At 69.6% G+C, this 12,097-nt stretch overlaps 1 protein-coding gene across 1 annotated transcript; it reads left to right on the top strand.

Moving 5' to 3' along the window:
• Window positions 1-897: 897 nt before the first annotated feature.
• Window positions 898-10,241, top strand: LOC147648819 (Fc receptor-like protein 4). Its single transcript, XM_086866415.1, has 11 exons — window positions 898-977; window positions 2,274-2,294; window positions 2,383-2,613; window positions 2,849-3,121; window positions 3,204-3,482; window positions 5,550-5,819; window positions 5,913-6,215; window positions 7,473-7,556; window positions 9,072-9,093; window positions 9,178-9,248; window positions 10,027-10,241. The coding sequence occupies exons 1-11, from the start codon at window positions 947-949 to the stop codon at window positions 10,119-10,121; spliced, it is 1,680 nt and encodes a 559-aa protein (XP_086722541.1). The 5' UTR covers window positions 898-946; the 3' UTR covers window positions 10,122-10,241.
• The last annotated feature ends 1,856 nt before the right edge of the window (window positions 10,242-12,097 follow it).

The following is a 12,097-nucleotide window of genomic DNA, read 5'->3' as shown; positions in this document are numbered from 1 at the left end:
CCCCCATGGGACCCCCATTCCCCTGGGACCCCCATTCCCCTGGGAACCCCCCCCATGGGACCCCCATTCCCCCGGGAACCCCCCCCCCATGGGACCCCCATTCCCCTGCGACCCCCATTCCCCTGGGACCCCCATTCCCCCAGGAACCCCCCCCATGGGACCCCCATTCCCCTGAGACCCCCATTCCCCTGGGACCCCCATTCCCCTGGGACCCCCATTCCCCTGGGACCCCCCCATGGGACCCCCATTCCCCTGAGACCCCCATTCCCCTGGGACCCCCATGGGACCCCCATTCCCCTGAGACCCCCATTCCCCTGAGACCCCCATTCCCCTGAGACCCCCCCCATGGGAACCCCATTCCCCTGAGACCCCCATGGGACCCCCCCCCCCATTTCTTCTGTCCTCCCTCCCAGGGACCCCCCAACATCCCGGGGCTGCATTCCCAGGATCTCCGTTCCCCAGGACCCCCATTCCCGAGGGAGCCTCTCCCATTCATTCCAGCCCCTCAAATCCCCCTTTCCCCACACCTTGATTCTCCCGGGACCCCCCCCCCCCCATTCCCACGGGACCCCACCCCGTGGTGACCCCAAATCCCTGGAACCCCGGGGGCTCCCATCCCTGAGCTCCTCCAGCCCTGGGCACCCCCATTCCCACCGCACCCCCTCCTCAGGACCCCCCCCATCCCTGGGACCCCTCCCCATTCCCCTGGACACCCATCCTTGGCCCCCCCAACCCCCCTGAGCCCCCCACTCCTGGGGTCCCCTGGTGCCACCCGGCCTCGTGCCCACCCTGTCCCCACCCTGCGGCCACCCTGCCCCCACCCCGCGCCACCCCCACGCGGGGGAAGGGATGTAAATTCTCTTCCTTCCCCTTTATCTCAAGAGCCACCACGCTGGGGACAGGTGGCAGCGAGGGACAGGCAGGCCGGGTGGCCGGGGACAGCGGCATGGCCGCGAGGGTGGCGCTGCTCGTGTGGGGTGAGTGGGCCGGGGATGGGCCGGGCTGGGGCAGAGAGCGGTGGGGAGGGGGCCCAGGGGGGCTGCGGGGTCCCCTGAGGTCGCCAAGGGCAGCAGAGGCAGGGCAAGAGGTGAGCGGGGCCGTGGGGTGGCCGTGGGGACAGGAGAGGGGACAGGAGAGGGGGGACAGGAATGAGGGGTTTGGCACCTTGGGGCTGGGGCAGCTGTGGGGACACAGGGACAGGGACACAGGGACACAGGGACACAGGGACAGGGACACGGGGACACAGGGACACAGGGACACAGGGACACAGGGACACAGGGACAGGGACACAGGGACAGGGACACAGGGACACAGGGACACAGGGACAGGGACACAGGGACAGGGACACAGGGACACAGGGACACAGGGACACAGGGACAGGGACACAGGGACACAGGGACACAGGGACACAGGGACACGGGGACAGGGACAGGGACACAGGGACACAGGAACACAGGGACAGGGACACAGGGACACAGGGACACAGGGACACAGGGACAGGGACACAGGGACACAGGGACACAGGGACACGGGGACAGGGACACAGGGACACAGGGACACAGGGACACAGGGACACGGGGACACAGGGACACGGGGACATGGGGACACAGGGACACAGGGACACAGGGACACAGGGACACAGGGACAGGGACACAGGGACACGGGGACACAGGGACAGGGACACAGGGACACGGGGACACAGGGACACAGGGACACGGGGACACAGGGACACAGGGACACAGGGACAGGGACACAGGGACAGGGACACAGGGACACAGGGACACAGGGACACAGGGACACAGGGACACAGGGACAGGGACACAGGGACAGGGACACAGGGACACAGGGACACAGGGACACGGGGACACATGGACACAGGGACACAGGGACACAGGGACACAGGGACACAGGGACAGGGACACAGGGACACAGGGACACAGGGACAGGGACACGGGGACACGCGGACACGCGGACACAGGGACACAGGGACACAGGGACACAGGGACACAGGGACACAGGGATGTGGCCGTGGCGCTGGCGGGGGTGAGCTGTGGCAGCACGGGGTGGCCGCGCTGTCCCCATGGCCGGGAGGTCCCCGGTGTCCCCATGTCCTGCCCGGGCCCGGGCTGGCCGCGCTGTCCCCGTCGCCGAGGGCTCGGTGCCGCAGCGGTGTCGCCACGGGGCCAGCTCGGGGCCAGCCCCAGAGCCCGGCTCCCGCTGCCGCTGTCCCCGCGCTGCCAGCGCCAGCCAGCCGTGTCCCTTGTCCCTTGCAGCCCAGAGCCTCGGCCTCGCTGGTGAGTCCTCGGGGGATGCCGTGTCCCCGCGCCGCTGTCCCCAGCCCCGCGCTGGCCCTGCCACGCTGCTGTCCCCTGTCACCCGCAGCTGCCCCGAGCCCGCAGCTCCTCGTGGAGCCCCCCTGGAGGCCGGCGGTGCTGTGGGACCGGGTGACACTGACCTGCCGGGGCTCGGGGACCGCCGGGGACACCACCTGGTACAAGGACGGGCGGCGCTGGCGGCAGAAGGGACCCGAGAGTGTCACTGTCACCGAGAGTGGCACCTACGAGTGTGACAGAGCCGGCAGCGGGCGCAGCCCCCCCGTGACCGTCTCAGACGGTGAGCGGGGTTTGGGTGTCCCCAGCCCGGCAGCCGCGGGGACCCCGAGAGCTCTGGGGGGGCCGCTGGGTCAGCCCTGGTGTGAGCAGAGCCCGTGCCCTGCTCTGGGGACATCCCAGAGCATGGCAGTGCCAGGGGACCCCCGTGTTGGGATTGGGGACCCCGGCTGCGCTGGCTGTGACCCACTGCGGGGTCCCGGTGCCATCGGCTGTGACAGGACCCTCCTGTCCCCCAGAGCGGCTGGTGCTGCAGGTGCCGGCGGGGCCGCTGCTGGAGGGGGACACGGTGACACTGCGCTGCCGGAGCCGGCGGGACAAAACGGTCACCGGGGTGCGGTTCTACCGCGGGGAGAAGGATTTGGGTGAATCCCGGTGGGGGCCCGAGCTGTCCCTGTCCCCCCTGAGGCTGCAGCACAGCGGCCAATACCGCTGCGGGGCCTGGCGGAGCTCCTGGTCCTCCTTGTACTCACAGTGGGAGCGTTCGGATCCGGTGTCAGTGACAGTGCACGGTGAGCACCCCACAGCCGCCAGCCCGACACCCCCAGAGCCCCTCCCCAGGGCTCACAAATCCCCCTCCCCTGTCCTTGCCAGAGCTCTTCCCGGTGCCGGTGCTGGAGGCTCCGGCCGAGCTGATGGCGGGGTCCCCCCTGAACCTCAGCTGCCTCAGCAGCCGCAGCCCCCTGCGGCCCCTCACCCCCCTCGTGCACCGCTTCTACCGGGACGGGCGGCAGCTGGGGGGCCCGCAGGGGTCCCCGCAGCTGCTGCTGCCCGCCCTGGGGCTCTCCGGCTCGGGGAATTACAGCTGCGAGGTGCAGAGCCAGGGGGGGGCCGTGCGGAAGAGCAGCGCCCCGCTCCGCGTCACGGTGCTCGGTGAGTGCGGGGATGGGCGCGGGAGACCCCCACAGCCTGCACGGGGACCCCTGCCCTGCCCGGAGACCCCATCACTGTCTTCTCCCCCCTCCCCTTCCCCTCCCCTCTTCCCTCCCCTTCCCTTCCCCGTCCCCTTCCCCTTCCCCTTCCCCGTCCCCTTCCTCTTTTCCCCTTCCCCTTCCCCTTCCTCTTCCTCCTTCCCTTTCCCCTTCTCCTTCCCCTTCCCCTTCTCCTTTCCCTTCCCTTCTCCTTCCCCTTCCCTTCCTTCCCTTCCCCTTCCCTTCCCCTTCCCCTTCCCCTTCCCCTTCCCCTTCCCCTTCCCCTTCCCCTTCCCCTTCCCCTTCCCCTTCCCCTTCCCCTTCCCCTTCCCTTCCCCTTCCCCTTCCCCTTCCCCTTCCCCTTCCCCTTCCCCTTCCCCTTCCCCTTCCCCTTCCCCTTCCCTTCCCCCCTTCTCCCCTTCCCCTTCCCCTTCCCCTTCCCTTCCCCTTCCCCTTCCCCTTCCCCTTCCCCTTCCCCTTCCTCTTCCCCTTCCCCTTCCCCTTCCCCTTCCCCTTCCCCTTCCCCCTTCCCCTTCCCCTTCCCCTTCCCCTTCCCCTTCCCCTTCCCCTTCCCCTTCCCCTTCCCCTTCTCCCTTTCCTTCCCCTTCCCCTTCCCCTTCCCTTCCCCTTCCTTTCCCTTCCCCTTCCCCTTCCCCTTCCCTCTTTCCCTTCCCCTTCCCCTTCCCCTTCCTCTTCCCCTTCCTCTTTCCCTTCCCCTTCCCCTTCCCCTTCCCCTTCCCCTTCCCCTTCCCCTTCCTCTTCCCCTTCCTCTTTCCCTTCCCCCTTCCCCTTCCCCTTCCTCTTCCCCTTCCTCTTTCCCTTCCCCTTCCCCTTCCCCTTCCCCTTCCCCTTCCCCTTCCCCTTCCCCTTCCCCTTCCCCTTCCCCTTCCCCTTCCCCTTCCCCTTCCCTTTCCTCTTCCCCTTCCCCTTCCCCTTTTCCTTCCCCTTTCCCGGGTCCCCCAGCCCTGACTTGGTGTCCCCATCCCCTCCCCGATTCCTTTCTCGGGTTCCCCCATCCCCTCCCGCATCTCCTGCTCCGTTCCCCGATCCCGCCGCGTGTCCCCCCATCCCTTCCCGGGTCACCCCCCGTGTCCCCCCATCCCTTCCCGGATCCCGCCCCGTGTCCCCCCATCCCTTCCCGGGTCCCTCCCCGTGTCCCCCAGCCCTGCCTCGGGACCCCCATCCTTCCCCCACACCTTTCCAGGGTCCCCTCATCCCCGATCGGGTCCCTCCCTCCTCCCCGGGTCCCTCCTCCCAGCCCTGCCCCGGGTCCCCTCACCCCGCCCTGGTGTCCCCCACCTCCCTCTCCAGGTGTCCCCTCCCTCAACCCCCCCTCCTTCCTCGGGGTCCCTTCCCAAACCCCCCCAGCTCTGCGTCCCCTCTCCCTCTCAGGGGTCCTTGAGTCCCTGACTGTCCCCCGGTGTCCCTGAGTGTCCCCCGGGTCCCTGAGTGTCCCCCGAGTACCTGAGTGTCCCCCGGTGTCCCTGACTGTCCCCCGGGTCCCTGAGTGTCCCCCGGGTCCCTGACTCTCCCCCGGTGTCCCTGAGTGTCCCCCGGGTCCCTGACTCTCCCCCGGTGTCCCTGACTGTCCCCCGGGTCTCTGACTGTCCCCCGGTGTCCCTGAGTGTCCCCCGGTGTCCCTGAGTGTCCCCCGGGTCTCTGACTGTCCCCCGGTTTCCCTGAGTGTCCCCCAGTGTCCCTGACTGTCCCCCGGGTCCCTGAGTGTCCCCCAATGCCCCTGACTGTCCACCGGTGTCCCTGACTGTCCCCCGGTGTCCCTGAGTGTCCCCCGGTGTCCCTGACTGTCCCCCGGGTCCCTGAGTGTCCCCCGGTGTCCCTGAGTGTCCCCCGGGTCCATGACTGTCCCCCGGGTCCCTGAGTGTCCCCCAATGCCCCTGACTGTCCACCGGTGTCCCTGACTGTCCCCCGGGTCCCTGAGTGTCCCCCGGTGTCCCTGAGTGTCCCCCGGGTCCATGACTGTCCCCCGGTGTCCCTGAGTGTCCCCCGGTGTCCCCCTCTCCCCCCGCAGCGGTCCCGCCCTCGGGGGTGTCCGTGTCGGCGCAGCCCCCCGGGGCACAGGTGGCACTGGGGGACCCGCTGGTGCTGAAGTGCGCGGTGGCCGCGGGGACAGGTCCCCTGTCCTTCTCCTGGCACCGGGAGGGCTCGGGGACACCGCTGGGCACCGGCCCCCGCCTGCAGCTGCCGAGCGTTGGGGACAATGACAGCGGCCACTACCGGTGCCGGGTCAGCGACGGGGACAGCGTGGCCGAGAGTGTCCCCCTGAATGTCACCGTCCTGGGTGAGCGGGAGCCTCGGGATGGGGGGAGACCTGTCCCCTGGGGACAGCGCCATCCCCCCTGGGCAGGTGCCAGCCCCGTGCGTGTCCCCGCAGTGCCCGTGGCCAATGCCACCATCAGCGCCGGTGCCCTGGGCCAGCAGGTGCGCGCAGGTGAGCCCGTGAGGCTGCGCTGCTCGGTGCAGGTGGGCTCAGCCCCTGTCACCTTCACCTGGCTGCGCCACGGCCGGGAGGTGGCCCGGGGTCCCCTGCTGGAGCTCGCCCCCGTCGGGCTGGCACATTCGGCCACCTACCAGTGCGTGGCCAGCAAGCAGCTGGGACAGGACGGGCACCGCGTGTTCCGGGCACTCAGCCCCGAGCTGCTCCTGGAGGTGACAGCGGGGGGACACGGGGACACAGGTGACGTCACTCGGGGACACTCTGGGGGTCTGGGACAGCCGCGTTTGTTAACGGAGGTGACAGCGGGGGGACACGGGGACACAGGTGACGTCACTCGGGGACACTCTGGGGGTCTGGGACAGCCGCGTTTGTTAACGGAGGTGACAGCGGGGGGACACAGGTGACGTCACTGGGGGTCCGGGACAGCCGCGTTTGTCCCTGGAGGTGACAGCGGGGGGACACGGGGACACCGGTGACGTCACTGAGGGTCCGGGACAGTCGGCTTTGTCCCTGGAGGTGACAGCGGGGGGACACGGGGACACAGGTGACGTCACTGGGGGACACTCTGGGGGTCTGGGACAGCCGCGTTTGTTAACGGAGGTGACAGCGGGGGGACACAGGTGACGTCACTGGGGGTCCGGGACCGCTGGGTTTGTCCCTGGAGGTGACAGTGGGGGGACACGGGGACACCGGTGACATCACTCGGGGACACTCTGGGGGTCCGGGACAGCCGCGTTTGTCCCTGGAGGTGACAGCGGGGGGACACGGGGACACAGGTGACGTCACTGGGGGACACTCTGGGGGTCTGGGACAGCCGCGTTTGTTCCCGGAGGTGACAGCGGGGGGACACGGGGACACCGGTAACGTCACTGGGGGACACTCTGGGGCTCCGGGGCAGCCGCGTTTGTCCTGGAGGTGACACGAAGGTGACACGGAGGTGACAGGGCACGGCTGGCATCACTTGGAGACACTCTGGGGGTCTGGGACAGCCGCGTTTGTCCCTGGAGGTGACAGCGGGGGGACACGGGGACACCGGTGACGTCACTGAGGGTCCGGGACAGTCGGCTTTGTCCCTGGAGGTGACAGCAGGGGGACACGGGGACACAGGTGACGTCACTGGGGGGGTCCAGGACAGCCGGGTTTGTCCTGGAGGTGACAGTGGGGGGACACGGCGACACCGGTGACGTCACTGGGGGGGTCCGGGACAGCCGCTTTTGTCCTGGAGGTGACACGGAGGTGACACGGAGGTGACAGGGCACGGCTGGCATCACTCGGGGACACTCTGGGGGTCCGGGACAGCCGCGTTTGTCCCTGGAGGTGACAGCGGGGGGACACGGGGACACCGGTGACGTCACTGGGGGGGTCCAGGACAGCCGGGTTTGTCCCTGGAGGTGACACGGAGGTGACACGGAGGTGACACGGAGGTGACAGGGCACGGCTGGCATCGCTCGCTGGTCACCCCGGGTGACCCCGAAGTGTCCCCTTTGTCCCCAACAGTGGCCGCAGCGGTTGGGGGGTCCCTGCTGTCCCTGCTGCTGCTCCTGGCTGCCATCGTGGGGTGGCACCGGTGCCACCGCCGGGGTGGGTGACAATGGGGGGGGCACAGGGGTGTCCCCAGAGTTGGGGACACACCCGCAGAGCCTGAATTGAGGCTCGGGGGGGGGTGGGGACACTTTGGGAACATCTCAGGGGGCGCCTGGGGCATCCCAGGAGGATTTCGGGGGGTCCCGGGGGGCTCGGGGGGTCCCGGGGGGTCCCGGGGGTCTCGGGGGGTTCGGGGGGCTCGGGGGGTTCAGGGGTCTCGGGGGGTTCGGGGGTCTCGGGGGGTTCGGGGGGGTTCAGGGGGGTCTCGGGGGTCTCGGGGGGCTCTGGGGGGCTCGGGGGGGCTCTGGGGGGTTCAGGGGGGTCCCGGGGGGTCCCGGGGGGTCCCGGGGGGTCTCGGGGGGTCTCGGGGGGCTCGGGGGGCTCGGGGGGTCCCGGGGGGTCTCGGGGGGCTCGGGGGTCTCGGGGTGTTTCGGGGGGCTCTGGGGGGTTCAGGGGAGTCTCGGGGGGTCTGGGTGGTCCCGGGGGGTTCAGGGGGGTCTCGGGGGGTCCCGGGGGGTCTCGGGGGGCTCGGGGGGTCCCGGGGGGTCCCGGGGGGTCTCGGGGGTCCCGGGGGGTCTCGGGGGGCTCTGGGGGTCTCGGGGGTCTCGGGGGGTTTCGGGGGGCTCTGGGGGGTTCAGGGGAGTCTCGGGGGGTCTGGGTGGTCCCGGGGGGTTCAGGGGGGTCTCGGGGGGTCCCGGGGGGTCTCGGGGGGCTCGGGGGGTCCCGGGGGGTCCCGGGGGGTCTCGGGGGTCCCGGGGGGTCTCGGGGGGCTCGGGGGTCTCGGGGGGTCTGGGGGGTTCAGGGGGTTCTCAGGGGTCCCCGGGGGGAATCCCAACCTGGGTGACCCCAGTGTGACCCCAATGTCACCCCATTGTCACCCCATTGTCACCCCATTGTCACCCCACTGTCACCCCATTGTCACCCCAATGTCACCCCAATGTCACCCCATTGTCACCCCACTGTCACCCCATTGTCACCCCACTGTCACCCCATTGTCACCCCATTGTCACCCCACTGTCACCCCAATGTCACCCCAATGTCACCCCAATGTCACCCCATTGTCACCCCACTGTCACCCCACTGTCACCCCATTGTCACCCCACTGTCACCCCATTGCCACCCCATTGTCACCCCATTGTCACCCCACTGTCACCCCAATGTCACTCCACTGTCACTCCACTGTCACCCCACTGTCACCCCATTGTCACCCCACTGTCACCCCATTGCCACCCCATTGTCACCCCATTGTCACCCCATTGTCACCCCACTGTCACCCCAATGTCACTCCACTGTCACTCCACTGTCACCCCAATGTCACCCCAATGTCACTCCACTGTCACTCCACTGTCACCCCAATGTCACCCCAATGTCACCCCAATGTCACCCCAATGTCACTCCACTGTCACTCCACTGTCACCCCAATGTCACCCCATTGTCACCCCAATGTCACCCCACTGTCACCCCACTGTCACCCCAATGTCACCCCATTGTCACCCCCCCTTTCCCTTGCAGCCGCCAGGACGCCCCAGGACAGGTGAGTGGGGGAGGGGCCCGGGGGTGTCCCCGTGTCCCCAAATCCCTCCTTGAGGCCACCCCATTGTCCCCCCTGTCCCCACAGGACCCCCCCGCCGCCCCCCGAGGAGGGGGAGGTGCTCTACACCCGCGTGGTGCCCACCGAGAGGGCAGCGGGTGAGTGTGGCCTTGGGGACAGGGACACCGGGGGTGGCACCGGGGGTGGCACTCGGTCCCCAAATGCCACCCCCAGGGAGCTGCCAGGTCCCCAAATGCCACCCAGGGGACAGCGGTGACATCAATGAGAATGTGCTGTGACACTGGGGGTGACACTGGGTGGCACTGGGTGGCACTGGGTGGCACTGGGGGTGACCCTGGGTGGCACTGGGTGGCACTGGGTGGCACTGGGTGACACTGGGTGGCACTGGGTGGCACTGGGTGGCACTGGGGGTGACACTGGGTGACACTGAGTGGCACTGGGTGACCCTGGGTGGCACTGGGTGGCACTGGGTGACACTGGGTGGCACTGGGTGGCACTGGGTGGCACTGGGGGTGACACTGGGTGACACTGAGTGGCACTGGGTGACCCTGGGTGGCACTGGGTCCCCAAATGCCACCCAGGGGACAGCGGTGACATTGAGGAGAACGTGCTGTGACACTGGGGGTGACACCGGGTTACACTGCGTGACCCTGGGTGGCACTGGGGGTGACACTGGGATGACACCGGGTGACCTTGGGTGACCCTGGGTGGCACTGGGGGTGACACTGGGATGACACCGGGTGACCTTGGGTGACCCTGGGTGGCACTGGGGGTGACAGTGGGTGACACTGGGATGGCACCGGGTGGCACCGGGTGTGGCACAGGGTCCCCAGATGCCACCCAGGGGACAGGGGATAAGTGAGGGGTTGGGGACAGGGACGTGGCACCCTTGGGTGGCAGCGGTGTCTCCTGCAGGGTCCCCAAGTGCCACCCACCAGGTGACTTACGCGGAGCTGCCAGGACCTCAGTGGCACCCAGGGGACAGCGGTGACTACGAGAACGTGCTGTGACACTGGGTGGCACTCGGGGGTGGCACTGGGTCCCCTGATGCCACCCAGGGGACAGCGGTGACATCCAGGAGAATGTCCTGTGACACTGGGTGGCACTGGGGACACTGGGGACACTCACACACGTTTGTCCCCTCGTCCTGTGGGTGCCCACCCTGCCCGTGGCCACCGGGACTTGTCCCTGTCCCTGTCCCTGTCCCTGTCCCTGTCCCTGTCCCTGTCCCTGTCCCTGTCCCTGTCCCTGTCCCTGTCCCTGTCCCTGTTCCTGTCCCTGTCCCTGTCCCCTCCCTGTGACCACCAGGACCCGTCCCTGTCCCCTCCGTGTGGCCACCAGGACCTGGCCCTGTCCCCTCCCCGTGTCGCTGTCCCCTCCCCGTGGCTCTGTCCCCTCCCTGTGACCACCAGGACCCGTCCCTGTCCCCTCCGTGTGGCCACCAGGACCCGTCCCCGTCCCCTCCCCGTGTCGCTGTCCCCTCCCGGTGTCCCTGTCCCCTCCCGGTGTCCCTGTCCCCTTCCGGTGTCGCTGTCCCCTCCCGGTGTCGCTGTCCCCTCCCGGTGTCGCTGTCCCCTCCCGGTGTCCCCCGAGCCGCGGGGATTTGGGACAATCCCAAATCTCCTCCCGGAGCGCCCCAGAGCGGCCGCCGGGAGCTGCCGGGGGGACCTGGGGACACCCCGGGGGGACCTGGGGACATCCCGGGGGGGAGCTGGGGACATCCCGGGGGGGAGCTGGGGACATCCCGGGGGGGACCTGGGGACATCCCGGGGGGGACATCCCGGGGGGGACATCCCGGGGAGACATCCCGGGGGGACCTGGGGACACCCCGGGGGGACACTCGGGGGGAACCTGGGGACATCCCGGGGGGACCTGGGGACATCCCGGGGAGACATCCCGGGGGGACCTGGGGACATCCGGGGAGACCTGGGGACATCCCGTGGGGACCTGGGGACATCCGGGGAGACCTGGGGACATCCCGTGGGGACCTGGGGACATCCGGGGAGACCTGGGGACATCCCGGGGGGGACACCCCGGGGGGGACATCCCGGGGAGACATCCCGGGGGGACCTGGGGACATCCCGGAGAGACCTGGGGACATCCGGGGGGGAGCTGGGGACATCCCGGGGGGACCCTCAGGGGGGACCTGGGGACATCCCGGGGGGACATCCCGGGGGGACCTGGGGACATCCGGGGGAGACCTGGGGACATCCGGGGGGGACCTGGGGACACCCGGGGAGACCTGGGGACATCCCGGGGGGGACCTGGGGACATCCGGGGGGGACCTGGGGACATCCCGGGGGGAGCTGGGGACATCCGGGGGGGACCTGGGGACATCCGGGGGGGACACTCGGGGGGACATCCCGGGGGGACCTGGGGACACCCGGGGGGGACCTGGGGACATCCCGGGGGGGACCTGGGGACATCCCGGGGGGGACATCCCGGGGGGACCTGGGGACACCCCGGGGGGGGACACTCGGGGGGACCCTCGGGGGGGACCTGGGGACACCCTGGGGGGACCTGGGGACATCCCGGGGGGACACTCGGGGGGACATCCCGGGGGACACTCGGGGGGACATCCCGGGGGGAGCTGGGGACACCCGGGGGGGACATCCGTGGGGGAGCTGGGGACATTCCGGGGGGACCTGGGGACATCCAGGGGGGACCTGGGGACATCCCAGAGGGACCTGGGGACACCCTGGGGGGACCTGGGGACACCCCGGGGGGGACACTCGGGGGTCCCGGTGGGGCAGAGCCCCCCCCGCAGCCCCGGAGCAGGAGGCTCCAGAAGGGATTTTCACCTTTTCCTTCTCGTGCTTTTGTAATAAATTCAATTAATTAATAATCGATTCATTAATTAATGCCCGCCACCCCTCCCTGCGCCCACCCCGGGGTGCTCCTGGGTTGGGGGGGTGGGGGGATCCCAAGGGGGTCCTGGGGGTTTTGGGGGGCTCCGGGATCGATTCCGACCCCCCCATTTCCCTTT

This window comes from Cyanistes caeruleus, chromosome 30 (genome assembly GCF_971803275.1).
Source record: "Cyanistes caeruleus chromosome 30, bCyaCae1.hap1.1, whole genome shotgun sequence".
In the NCBI taxonomy this organism is placed as follows: domain Eukaryota; kingdom Metazoa; phylum Chordata; class Aves; order Passeriformes; family Paridae; genus Cyanistes; species Cyanistes caeruleus.
The sequence above is the reverse complement of the archived record's forward strand: the minus strand, read 5'-3'. Positions and strand labels throughout refer to the sequence as shown.

What these genes read in the sequence shown, in the direction of transcription:
- LOC147648819 (XM_086866415.1), top strand. Translation starts at nt 947, where the DNA reads ATGGCCGCGAGGGTGGCGCTGCTCGTGTGGG. An exon ending in CCAGAGCCTCGGCCTCGCTG is followed by an intron (nt 2,295 to 2,382) that starts GTGAGTCCTCGG and finishes TGTCACCCGCAG; the next exon opens with CTGCCCCGAGCCCGCAGCTC. An exon ending in GGGGGGACACGGGGACACAG is followed by an intron (nt 6,216 to 7,472) that starts GTGACGTCACTC and finishes TGTCCCCAACAG; the next exon opens with TGGCCGCAGCGGTTGGGGGG.